Consider the following 13,661-nt stretch of genomic DNA (forward strand, 5'->3'; position numbering starts at 1 on the left):
CAGAAGTATTAAAGTGCTCGATCAACTCTCAACAGTCCCTCCTTCCCTAGTTAGCCTACTCCCTGGAGATGCCTACACTTAGGTCAGCAAAACCAGAAGTGAACAAGAGAAAAGGTTCTCGTGTGGGAGGAAAATCCTCTGCAGGACCATTGCAACCCCTCCACCAATAGTCACGAGGCCTTCGTAGTCCCACATCTCTCCACTACCCCATCTGTTTAGACATGGGTGCAAAACATTTGCACGGGCTAAACCAGCACAGCTTCATTTGTGCAGCTGTGCTGATTTCCCCATCACTCGATTCTTTGGCCCACGCATCCCTGTAGAAAGGAAAACTTTGCAAAACAGAATCCTAGCGATGCTACTGAGAAAACACAAACACTGAACTCATACTGGTAAAGCAAGACCAATAAAACCCCACCCCAATAATTGTGGTGGCTACTGAACTCCCCCGTTATCTGGATTTTAAGCCATATTCAACTACGTTTGACTCTGAAATAGACATTTTCAAATTGACATAGAGACGCTTTTGGTCCTTGTGAGCAGTGGGTTGGGGGACACATCTCAAAACAAATTTCTCTTGCAACACTCATGTAACCAGCTCATCTAAGCTGCTCTGCACTGGAGGGGATTTCATCCAGGGCCTCTGCTCTTCCTCAAAGAGGACCAGAGGTACATCCCAGCAGTCACATCATCTCCTCCTTCCACCCACAAATACAGTTTAAACTACCCTGAAGGGTGAGTTCTCCCAGCCAAGAGCTGAGACACCAGCATCCCCCACTCCCAGGACACCTTCAGGTAATAGCTTTCTCAACCCTAAGTTAAAGCTCCTCATTCTGCTTCTGGTTAAGTCTACCATCCACAAGAAAAACACACTTAAGCACTGTCAGGCCTGTGCAGTTGCTCTTCCACAAGAAGTATTTAATTGTTTGCCATCACCTTTTTCCATTGACTAGAGATCAGAGGTGCTTTTACCACCTCTGCCTTTACATGGTCCCAAAATCCTGTTTGCTGACTGCCCACCTTCTCTTTCTACATGAAGACCACGGTCACAGCCACTAGTGTTTTCAACACAGAAATGACACCATTGGTCAGACACGGCATGAGTTACCTCAGCTGCCTTCAGAACTGACTGAAAACCCAACGTGTGATGGTTTACCTGCTTTGACCTACTGAGTGTCACCCTGACCTGGAGCCTTCTCAGCATTCACACGAGAATGCTGTGGCTGTGCTGCTGCTTGGCTTGCTATGAAAGCTGACAGCTTGCTCTGTGACAGCCCTGGGATGTAGTGACCATGCCCCCAAGGGAACACTTGCTCTTGGCAACGCTTGTAATGTTCTCTTTCATTAAGATGAAGAGATCCCACAAGAAAATTGCCCTTTTCATACGTGTTTTAAATCCACAGGTAGCTACACTGAGATGAAATACCACCTGGTACAACGACACCAAACCTTCAGTGGCTTCAGTCTGCTCATGTGCTGAGATGTTTTCGCTGCAGCTCTACTCCCTCATTGTAAAGCTGGCCTTCCTCACCATGCAGAGGAACACCCGACCTGTAGGGAACTGAGCAAGCAAGCAACATTTCTCTGCTAATTTGCAAAACAATTTCCCCTCCCCTCATTCTGAAAGTTTGATATCTTCAGAGCTCCACGTTTTCCTTAACTTTTTTTTTTTTACCTGTAACGTGCAGCAATGGGCAAGCACTGAACTAAAGGGCAGCTGGTTTCACAGTACTTCAAATAAGAAAACTGACCACTGTACAAGCAAAATTAAATAAACTGAAATATAAAAGACTGCAGAAGTGAGATTCATCCAGAAATATAATATAATGTCTGGGAGCAGGGGAAAAATTGGAGATTAGTTACAGAACAGAAACAATGAAATGACCAACAAATATTGATTAGGCAAAGGAGGAGAACTTTCATTGCATGCTGTACATTAAAATTAAATGCAAAATTCACATATCAGACCGTCAAGACAGAATGATGAAGGTCTCAAGCCATGGGAAGAGGAAAACAAAGAGATGCCTTGAATAAAGCAAGATGAAAAAACACAGTAAAAACAAGCAGCTTCAGAGAGGAAGAAAACCAGAAGTGACCATACATTAAATGAGAAAAAGCAACACTAAAGCAGAGAACAAGTATATGGTCAAGACACCACAGGTAACACTGATTGCACAAAACACTTCTGATATTTTGAAAGAATCAGGCCCATTTGAACATCTATGCAAAATATATACATGAATCCATATGTATATATGTACACATAGGCACTACTGTACATATGTATATGCAATCATTAACACAACTGCCCCTTGACACGTATCAGCATCTGATCCTGGGTGCGAGCAAGGCTGCTGCAGTTGTGCAAAGCTACACTTCTGTGTTTGATTACCGAGTGGTAAAATTAGAAAGAGACAAAATAAATTCCCCAAGTAGCTCAGACCCAGATGTGGATCCACCAACACCACCACGTGAGCCCAACTTCTGAATGTTTCCAGGTCATCTGCAGGAATGAAATACTCATCCAAAGCTGTGGGTTGTAGCAGTACAAATTAACTTGTTCCCAACCCTTCTGCTAACGAGTCTGAAGACACAGACAGACATTTCCCCTGACAATGGTTTACCATGAGGCCATCCCACCTGAGATAACAATTTGGGAATACTGGATTAATAGGAAACAGAATTCAAAGGCCAAAATAGGACTGTCACTCTGTAAAAGGGTCAGCTGCTGTCTTTATAGTGCTTTGGAAAAAAGGGACGTGATGCAAACAAGGGATTTCCCCCACCCCTCAAAACAAGGGAACACATGACAACTCTGAATGCATGCTCCAACTGCATGGCATGCTGTTCTTTGGGGTTTCCAGTTTTGGGATGAGAAGAGGGGGATTTCCATTGAGCTTTCTTGCCTCAGTTCCAAAGATCACTGGCCTCCCAAGTCCACGGCTGTTTTGGTCTGACACTTCAGTGCTCAATTGGTCTTCGATATGTGCATTACCAATGCCATATTAGAGCAGAAAGAAAGTGGTGAAAGAAAGAACTGCAGATAGATTGTTCTATGCCTCAGCAAAGATGCCCCATCCTTCCAACTCCAGAAGAGCCATCCCCACAGCCCTGCATGCAGCAGATCTTGTTCAGTGCTCTGCATCCATAGCATCCAAGTACTTGGCTTCAATGATTCTAGGGAGCAGGTTATACCTAAGAATGAACCAGAGAGAGTGCATTAGAGCCAGTTTAACTCAACTGCTTTGTTTGTCTGTCCCAAGTCTTACTTCAGTTTGTCCACAGATTATGGATTATGGGTACTGCCTGCCTCCCCAGCATAACAGGATTATGCTGGGGAGGCAGGCAATAATTTTCTGCTGTCCCCAGTGTGCCAGTGGATAGACTACTTGCCCATTTGTATCCAGTTTATATTTTCTTAAGTGCTCTCCCTACAGCTTCCCAACACAAAACCCATACCTGTTGCAGCCTTGCATCCAGTAGTTCAACTACATCAGCAGCAAGCATTGAGAGCTCACAGGAGAAACCCTTCCCAAAATTTCAGGGCTGGTACAAGTGCTAGGACAGAAGGGATATTTATCTTCTATTTCCTCAGCCTTCCAAGTACACCAGGTCGCTCTTTCCAGCTCTCCCCACAAAGAAGTTTTAATGGGAAGCCAGCAGCTTCAGTCGGTCTTCTAATAAGCACCAAACATACCAAGCAAGACTTGAGATCAAGAAGCTGAGCAGAGCAGTTACATTCCAGCTGCTGGTAAGGCTCCATGCCTACCTGGCACTTAGCACCCACTTGATCATGGAGGTGGTGATTCCCCAGTTCCCTTACTTTCTTCTATTTTGAAGGGTTGGCTGGCTGTTTACATAAACATCTTCATGAATTAATGTATTGGATGAGAAAAGAAAGCCACTAAGAACGTGGTAGGAAGTTGCTCTCAACAAATCCTAGTGTATTAGTAGTTTGTCACTCTTTTTGTTTAAGAAGGAATCGATTCTTCAGCTGTTCTAACAGGGTACAGTACTAGAAAGCCATTTTAAGAGATGAAGAACAATTTAGAAAAGACAACTCTTCTTTGAGCAACCTTAAGAGTGCCCCAGGGGCAAGGATATGAGTGTAACCAAAAACTAGATACTCCACAGCTTTGGCTCAATGCTGGGAATTGGGTAAAGAAAAAAAACAACACATTTTCTCCCAACAGATTGTTCCACTGCAATAGTAAGTCACTGAAATCAGTTATGTTTCACACTGACACTGGAAAAGATTGGACCCAACAAATGACAACGCAAAGCATGTGTTTAATGCAGTTGGAAGGAAGGGAATGCAGCCTTGAGACAAGCAAACCATATGGCAAGTTTTCTGGATGGGACACTGAGCTGTGACTCACTCAGCTGGGTTTGATCCTTGACTTTGACCCCTGGCTATTCTCCTCTTCCTCCCTCTGCTTCTTTTAAAGAAAGAATTTCTTCTATTCTGCCTCATCTGCCAGATCTTCATGAAAAAGTCATTATTTGCTACAGAGCTATGCATCACAGTGCAGTCTTCTCAGCTGGAGCCCACAGACATTTCATGAAGGCAGTGTGGAATTCAGAAGAAGGAAGCAGAGAGCAAGTTTCTATACCAGGTAGTACCACTTTACCCCTTAGCAGCAGGACTAACTACAAATGCTATTTGGAAAAAGCTGCTCTGGAAAAAGAAACGACTTAGCAGATGTAGTATAAGATGACAGTGCCTTATTTACTCTAAAAAAGATGCATTTGCACCATTTCATTATCTTGCTCTAAGAAATTCAGGTTCTTTGACACGGCACTCTCCACAGTAATTTACAATATGTGTTACTTGAATATTTAGGTAAGGGTGCCCTGAGTTTTCTCTTCTGTACTCAGATACACTGCATAGGCTTGGAAATCCCACAAGAACCCATCATCCACAAGTTATTTGCCAGCCATTACACCAGGCATCCCAAGTGCCATCAATGTGAATGGTGGGCGAGGTACTCCTATCATAGGAGCAATCATTTCAGTGCTCCCTGCTGTTTGGTTCACCTTCCAACACCCAGCACAAATAGCTCCAATTGGGATCCTGTTGAAAGACAGGGCAGCTGGCATTGGCTTTTGTTTTGGAAAGAACTGAGTCCACCTTCAGCAGCCAAGAGGTCTGCCAAAACAATAGCTGCCTTTGCAGATTATCACATTGGTAACCCCGAGCTTCTGTATCAGATGGCAAACCTCCAGCACTGTCAGCTCAAAGACAACTAGATATCACTGGATGCCATACAGGCCTAAAAGTATTCAAGTGCACTGGAAACAGATCTGTTCCATCCAAGATCTTATTATGGCTTCTCATTACAGCCAAAGAATGGAGAAGAAAGCACGAATGATTTAACTGAAGGATGATGGACGGTCACTGTTCAAAGAACATTAGGAAGAAATTAAGCTTCAGTGATTCTCTTTCAGGAATTGGACTTGATGATCCTTACAGGTCCCTCCTAACTCGGGATATTCTATCACTGCATGAGGACTGCAAGGTATCGTGGGGTTCTTGTGGTTTTATGTTGAGTATGTTTTCAAGACTTCACAAGGTCTGTCTGACCTGGTTATTTATAATGGCATTCAGCAGCACAGGTTGTCTGTAAGGTCACTGCATCCCAGCATTACATAAAAGATGAGGATTCCTCTTTACATTCATATGGTGCAAAGGAAAGTTTCCAGCTCTGCCCTGAGTGCAGGTCTCAGGAAATCAGAATGCAAAGCAAGAAGGGGCATTCTCAGTACCAAGAGAAAAGGCTCAGACTGCAGCAACTCAGGAAGACATCTCACAGGCACTGCAAAGGGAGACCCCCCCTTTGCCAGCTAGGTGGTGACTAACCAGACCACATCCCTTTGCACAGCGCTTAGCATCAAAGGCTCTCCATGCTATCCCTCCTCAACCCATCATCATCTTTCAAGATCTGGCTACTCAGGAGAGCACTGGATGTCCTTAACCACTCAGGCCTGCAGCAGCTGGAAGACGAAAAGCATAGGAGAGAAGAAAAAACACAGCCAAGCTTCATTGGGAAAAGTTTCTTACCTGATTGGGATCATTCCTATCATGATGAGCGGGAAGATCATCTTCATGTAGGGCAATGGTGACATGCCAAAACCACAGAGGATGAGGAGCTGCAGGACCTGCAAGCCTGTGAAATAGTGGATCTTCCTTTGGGGGACTCTGCGGATGTAATGTGTCGGAGGATAAGCAGTCTGGGAAGAGAAGAATGGCATCTTAGAAATGCAGCAACCTGGACTTGTGAGTGCAGGCTTCAGAACAAGGGTCTTAAAGCCTGCTTACACCACGTTGTGCATTAATAGTCCCTAATGTGCTCAAGAGCTGAACGTAGGATTTGTAGGGTTAAAGCATGCAACAAACTGATAGCATTGGCAACAACACACAGAAGATGACTGGGCACTATTAACCCCGGGGGAGAAATAACATACAATGAAGATTGCCTCAGGGAGCATCTGGAGCGCAAGAAAATATCTTGATAAGTACAGTAATGAGATTCCCCTGAGTAGGATTATCAGGGCTTTGCAGCAACACATGAAGTGCCTGTGGGGGTGTGCAGAGGGTGATGGGAAGCAGAAATATTCATCCAACAGTCCCACCACTTGTTTCTGCACCTGAAACCCAGCTCTTCATTGTTTTTAGAGCCTTCCTCCTGCTGATCAGACTATGCTTGCCCTGGTGCCACTTTCCAGCTGAACCCTTGGTACTGGAACAGCAAGAGATGAGATTGTGGAGGTGCTGGAAGAGCCTGGACTCCAACTGCAATGATTCTCCACTTACATGAACTACCCGTTTTTGACAAAGAGGAAAAAGTGACATTAATAGGCTAAATATCACTCGTGGTTTCTTCTGACAGTTACTTGCTCATGTCTGAGCACAGGCTTTGACTCACTGTCTATACATCAATGAAGAGTATGAGCGACTGTCTGCTGGCACTGATACAGACTCGATGGATTTCAGATTGTGCCATGACTCATTAAAAGGTTTCCAGAAAAGTGAGAGTTCCATATTTAAGATTACTTTTTAATTTTCCAAGCTGAAGCTTGGAAAATTCCACAGAATTTGTATTGGCACCAGAAATAGCATTCCACATACATCACTATTCAACCACGTAACTACTCAACCTCCATTCAAAAAAAACTGCCATGACAAAGGTAATTTTTACCCAGGTTTCAGAGTTTTAACCTCTGAGATGTAACATCAGGGATCAACACAGATTAGCAGAAGCACACTGCCAAACACCAGCTTTGCTAAGCTCTTGACCTATTACATAAGGGAAGGTGAGCTGGAGACTTGTTATTACTCCCAGGTACTGCCCACGCTGTGAACTAGGGCCTCAATGCACTTGTCATATAGATGGCTTGAAAGCAGATCTTCCAGATTTGTTTTCATCCCACATCAGAAGCATTTCAATAGCACAAGGCATTTCATTTTGAGTTTAAAATACTATCTCATGATACTTCGCACTGGTTGAGATGAAAGTATGAAATGAGGCAGAAATGACCTTTACTGATTTTTGATTCTGCAAGCAGATCTTTCATCATTATAGATGTGGCCTTTTTTTTTTCCCCTAAACTATTCTTAAGATTCACATACACTACAGCTGACAGACACCAGGGGGGTTTTAAGACTGACAAGCATCCCACATGCAGTGGGCAATAGTGTCTGCAATTCTCTCAGGCAGTGTTTGAATGTATGTGTTATATTAATGTGTTTGTGCTCTACAGAGCTCAGGGCAGGACTTCCCTGGTCACAGCTCTTCCAGTTTCTGTCCATGCACTCATTCTTGCCCCCTGGAGAAAGGTGTTCTAGGGCAAACAAAAAAGTGGGATTATCTGAGAAACTATTCCAAGCGAGAGAACTCCAACGCTTTCACAGCAGGGAAAGGCAGAAAGCAATTTATGCAAAATTTGAAAGAAATGAGATGAGGTGCAATTCTCTGAATCATTTAGCTATCACCTCTTTCTAACCCAACAATAACCTCGTCACTTTTCTTCTTTGACACAGCATTATTCTCTCACTTGTTCATCTGCTCTAACGCAGAAGAATTCTCCTGCTCACGTCTCAGTGGCAGTCAGTCTCAATTAGAGACATCACGTTTCACTCTCTCCCTCTCTGCAGAGAAAGGTGAAATGGATATGCAAGGTGCAGGCAGAAGATGGAAAACAAATCAGTGGAGATCAAGACAGAAACCAGCCTCATGAGAATGTAAATTTTGTGGGTAAGCCCATTCCCAGCACACCTAGCTTTCCACACCACATTAGCTCTTGGCACTGGCTGGTCCCAGCCTGTAAACATGACTTCATAGAACCACTAAGGTTGAAAAAGACCTACAAGATCATCCAGTCCAACCACCCACCTGTCACCAACAAGCTCTCGCTAAACCACGTTCCTCAAACACAACATCTAAATGTTCCTCCAGGGTCAGTGACTCCACCACCTCCCTGGGCAGCCCTTTCCAGCACCCGCTTTAATCACTCCACCAAGCTGGTGCAGCAGTATTCATTACCTGTTCTTTGAGCAGCAAAGCCACCCTCTCAAAGAGCTGATTCCCATCAATGGAGGTCAACGCAATGTAGAGGAAGAGGCCGTAGAGGACAGGTTTTGGGATCCATTGGAGAGGGAAAGGGAGGAGCAGGAGCGAGAGGCCAACCAAGAAGTTTGCCACCAGACTTGTCAGCCGGGTCTCCTTCACGCTCACAATCCTGGAAGCAGGAATACAGGAATTAGTGGAGAAGCATAAGAACCCCAAGTACCCACGTAAGCTTATTACCAGGTCCTGCAGCTCAGAGTAAGCTGAGGACACGTGCCACACAGGAAAGGGAAACTCATCTCCACCGCACTGAGATCAGCACTTCTGGCTCCACGCTGACACTGAGCAGGGAGAGCTCTGCTGGATCCAGGCCAGGCACTTAATCCACAATTCAAACAGAGCACCTGGAGAAATGCCAAATTCCCCCTTCTCCAAAAGCTCCACAGATCCTATCCCTGAACTAAATTGCCCTCTAAACTAATTCTGTTTAGCACACTGCGAGAAAATAGGCAAGAATCCTCTTTCTGGGCACGAATCCTTCCCTCAAATTTACCCAGCACATATGCAACTGGCTTCTATCCAGGATAAAACTCCTTGTCTTCTACAGGAAATAAAGAACCTCTTGGAAAGAAAAAAAAATGGATCTGCATTCTCAAGTGAGAACCAACACTTTATATATGCGAAGACCTCCTTGTTCACTAGGAGGGAACACTGAATGCACTATGCAGGGAGCTAGAAATCCAATTCCGCTGTGGATTACAGCAGTCGTGCTGTGAACTGCCTGCTACTGTGCAGACCTTGTAATTCATTAATGCAAATTTTATAGAGTGATAGAACACTTTTTTTAATAACCAGGAATAAAAGACGGACAGGAAAGCATGCAGCAACTTTCAGAGCCTGCTCAGGGGCTGTTTTGTTTTCTTCTCGTTCCAAATAAGCCCAGAACAATGGGAGGAAATAAAACCCTCATCTCTCAAGAGCACTTATAGAGAAAAAGGAGATCCTTAGTGTAATTTATATTTATACACATATTTTAGAAGATAAATCCACAGTATAGGCGGGGAGTAAATCCCCTATTATAGGTGAAACTCTTGTCACAGGCTCTCCGGGCATCATCTAGTGGCTTCAAGACATTCTTTATTAACCCTCTACACAAAGCACTCTGAGGATTAGCACAAGATCTATGAAAACATTCCTCTCTTTTCCATGTGCTGCTGACACTTTGCAATCCCTTCAGTCCTAAAGAAGGTTCCGTCACAGTGAATTCTTTCAATATTGAGAGCTTTCCTTTTAAACAGGGTCAGGTTGAACATCTGTCTGTGCATTCAAGAATGTAATGATGCTGTGGGGGAAAAGTGGATGAAGGAGTCTTCCTCACCTGCATTTAGGGACCAAGGGGAAGCATAACAGCCCAAGGCTTGCTCTTATCCCTTGGATAACATTGAATTAACAAGAGACCTAAGGAAGAATGGATATTACAAACAGAACACCAAGTCCTAAGGACAGCTTAGGACACAGTTCCTCAGTGAGTATTGGGGCAGATCACGTGTGATCCAAGGTTACCAAAAGAGGATGTGCAGAAGAGACACAGGAGGTATTGACCTCTGTGGAACCCCCCTTCTTCCCTCACATCTAGATTTAAACAGCCAAAACCACAGCCCTCCTTATTCCAAATGCACCTTTACAAGTCTCCTAATAGGACAAGCCTCCCATTGCCTGGAGAAGCCAGAGGAGGGGCACTGCTTCCCCATGTTATTTCCAAACTGCTCTGGAAGAACAGGAACATCAGCTGGAGAATATCATTTGGCATCATTTGCACAGCCTCCAGGTCTGCATCACTGCAGAACAGAGAAAGACACAAGCAGGCCTTTAGTGCAACTGCAGAGGCTATTTCAGATTAACCTGATAGTCCAATAAGGGAGCAGTCAGACCACTTTAGTGCCATCAGAACAACTATAAGCCTCTTGAGTGTCACAGTAATGCAGGAGGGAAGGGATGCACTAAGTGATTTAGTTCATCCAGGTACAGAAAGAGTTCCCCTAGCTTTCTCTTTGGGCAAGCTACCAAAGCAGCATTTCTTGATTCTGGAAAAAAGAATAAATCACATCCCCACTTCTGTGGATGCTCACGATCTGCAAAGATCAGAGCATACACAAGACAGCTAGGCTCCTCGTGAGTGCAATGATGGAAGTTGAAGAGCTCAGGATCAAAGTTAGATATGAAACTAGCACATTTCAATCAGAGACAAGTCTGCACAGATAGGAACAGCCCAGAGCAGCAGCCTGGTAATGGATTTTTGAAGTTCATCACGTTCTGTCTGCTCTCTCTTGGGGGATGCAGCAATCACAGCACTGAAGAGCATCTGATCACATACAGGTTCTGCAATGACTGTCACTTGCTGCTAATGCCACATAAAGTAGTCTGGAATTCCTTATCAAAACAGAATTGCCCATAATTCATCAAATTATATATTTTTAAAGCTGAACTTACCCAACCCCTAAGATGCTCTTTTGCCAACTCTGGCACCTTTCTTATTTCCAAGGTAAAGACAACAAGGAAAAAAAAAAACCTCAGAGTCTGGTATGTCCCTTGAGAAAGCCGTCCCAGAAAGCCTGTGCTGCAATGGGAATTATGTAATTAACAGATTATAGAGCATAATCTGGGCTCCTTTCCCTAGGATCCTTTAGTATGGTTAGCGTGGGATTAGCCATTCCCTACCTCCTCCAGGTGCCTATTTGCAGATTGTCAGATTCCCATCAAATTGAAGTGGTTCATCCATAGGAAAGAAAATTTTCCTTTCATTAAGACAGCTTTATTTCTGTTAATGCCATCATCCTCACAAGCTTTGATTTGAGTGCAGGAGAGGAACCTGCCAAGGGAGTCAGCACCAAAAGAACTCCTGACTTTCTAATTGAGGTACAGTAAGTTTTCCTTTTCAGGAGAGCTAAGAAAAATGACAGTGTTGCACAGAGCCTTCTGTTTACAGCTCAGTGCTCTGCACAGAACAAGCAGCTTCAGTCTCAAAGGGAGTTCAGACAAGCAGGCAGCCCTCGTTCCTGTCTTTGCTCCCTATGTTTGGTTCAAAGCACACATTTATGCAGAGGCAGAGCAGTACCACAAAGGAAACTGCTTGGCGAGATTAGGTCATCTCTCAGTTCTTTTTAGGATAATCACTGGATCTATAATCTACGCTAACGCAGCCAAAGAGGGCTCTCCCGTGTTATTTTGGGGGCAGGTGGGTGACAGAGCAGAGGACAAGGACAGAAGGCCCTTAATTTGCACAAGAAACTGAGCTTTTCCAGGGAGAAAGCAGAACACAGTATAAAAACTGGGTGGCAAAAGATGTAAGAGCCACAAGGTATTTGACAGTAGAAAACAACAGGGAGGGTTGGCTCCTGGGTTTCAAAGGGAAAATTGTGCATCTCCTGAAGTGCAGATGTATTACAGAAGAGATTATAGACACCAGGAGAAACAGCATGAACTCCAGAACCATTTCTTCTCCAAAAGAGTGGTGATGCACTAGTACAGGCTGCTCAGGGGAATGGAGTGGTAGAGTCACCACCCTGGAGGTGTTCAGGAACCATGGAGATGTGGCACTTAGGGACATGGTTAGTGGGTATGGTGGACCATCAAGTTGGACTTGATGATCTTGGATGTCCTTTCCAATTGAATGATTATATTCTATGAATACAAGCCGACAAAACTGTTTAAAGCAACTCAAAATTTACTTTTTTTCCCTCTTCTCATAATGTAAGGTTTAGCATTGATTCAAAGCAAAGATATAGTTGTGGGAACAATCAATACCAACACATTCTAATGGGAACATGAGCCCAGGAAGTGATATCCCAACAAAGTGCTGCAAAAGCACTGCAGGGGACAGCAACAATGGATGTGGTGTGTGAAATCTCCACCAGCAACCCAGAAAGCAGACATACCCAGCTGGGTTGGGCCAACAGGCACTGAGAACATAACACCACAAAGGCAAGGCTGAAATTAAGAGACAGATCCACACCATTTCCCTAAAGTAAATGACCACTTAGTCTCACTTTTGAGAAGTGAAGATTCAGAAAACGGCAAGAAAAAGATAGCATAATTAAAACTAATGGCATGTTGTTATGGTTTTGTGATTTTTTGGAGTGGAAATTACCACTTCTGAGGTAAAAGCGCTCAAGTGTAATGTATCGAGATCAAACAGACCAGATAATCTCTATTCTGGAGGAAGTTTCATAAGAAATTGGATTTTTTAATTATTTTCTTAAAGAGGACTCTGATAAGCAAGCATTTGACAACTCAGAGCAGCAAAAAAAGATCTTGTCTTAAATAGAATGGTGTGACCCGGGCATGGCTTCATAGCTGTTTTTGCTTAAGAAAAAGAGAATTCAATAAACCTCTTGCCTTTCCAAAGCATGGTGGAGGACTATGGCAGCCCTGAAACACCGCTGCATTTTTCCTACTCTTTGTAATAACCACTAGACAGGTCCCCATGCGATGAATCAGACTGGATTTTTTCTGGTGAAGATATCGAGAGAAGTCTGGCCAAAACATCTCTTCAGCTTCACGCAGAGATAAAATAAAATTAAAAAAAAGTATTGGCTGACTCTCTAAACCTAGATTTGCTGAATTCCTTCAGGCTGCTTCCAATCACTGAGGAAAGTGCACGTTGGTGGCTCTTTTAAAATGAGCTCTCTAGGGAAGGGGTACGAAGTAAAGCAACAAACCATGGCAGCTGAGGTGGCTTCGGTCCATTTTCCTCTCCACCTTCATCTCTCAGAGCACTAAAGACCACAGCTAGAACCCCAAACATATTCTCTATTATCCCCCTGTACCCAAAGGGTAAGGAAAGCTCAAATCAAACCAAAGAGACCCACGATAGCTCTGTGGTTCCTACTTACGTCTCATAGATGTGTCCATTTTCAACCCTCTCCTCTACATAGGCCAGAGCACGGACGTGCATTGGAGAGTGAGGGAAGGCAGCGTGGATCCAGGGAAGGCCAAAGATGGACAGCCCTGTGTTAATCAGTGCCACAAGCAGGAGGTCCCAGTGGTAGGCTGTTCCTTTCACCAACCTGAAATGGGGTTTGGTTGAGAGCCATC

General features: G+C 44.1%; 1 protein-coding gene across 2 annotated transcripts in view; it reads right to left on the reverse strand.

Moving 5' to 3' along the window:
* Positions 1-2,769: 2,769 nt before the first annotated feature.
* The window catches only part of SLC4A11 (solute carrier family 4 member 11), an 86,936-nt gene continuing 76,044 nt past the window's right edge, over positions 2,770-13,661 (reverse strand). For both annotated transcript variants that reach the window (XM_065735988.1, XM_065735987.1), the window contains 4 exons: positions 13,460-13,633; positions 8,544-8,739; positions 6,062-6,231; positions 2,770-3,195 (listed from right to left, as the gene is read on the reverse strand). In XM_065735988.1, the coding sequence (XP_065592060.1) occupies positions 3,132-3,195; positions 6,062-6,231; positions 8,544-8,739; positions 13,460-13,633 (604 nt within the window). In that variant the 3' untranslated portion in view covers positions 2,770-3,131. The remainder of the gene's footprint in view (positions 3,196-6,061; positions 6,232-8,543; positions 8,740-13,459; positions 13,634-13,661) is intronic.

Source organism: Cyrtonyx montezumae, unplaced genomic scaffold, assembly GCF_038088225.1.
Source record: "Cyrtonyx montezumae isolate F1298 unplaced genomic scaffold, pur_monq_1.0 scaffold_2, whole genome shotgun sequence".
Taxonomy (NCBI): domain Eukaryota; kingdom Metazoa; phylum Chordata; class Aves; order Galliformes; family Odontophoridae; genus Cyrtonyx; species Cyrtonyx montezumae.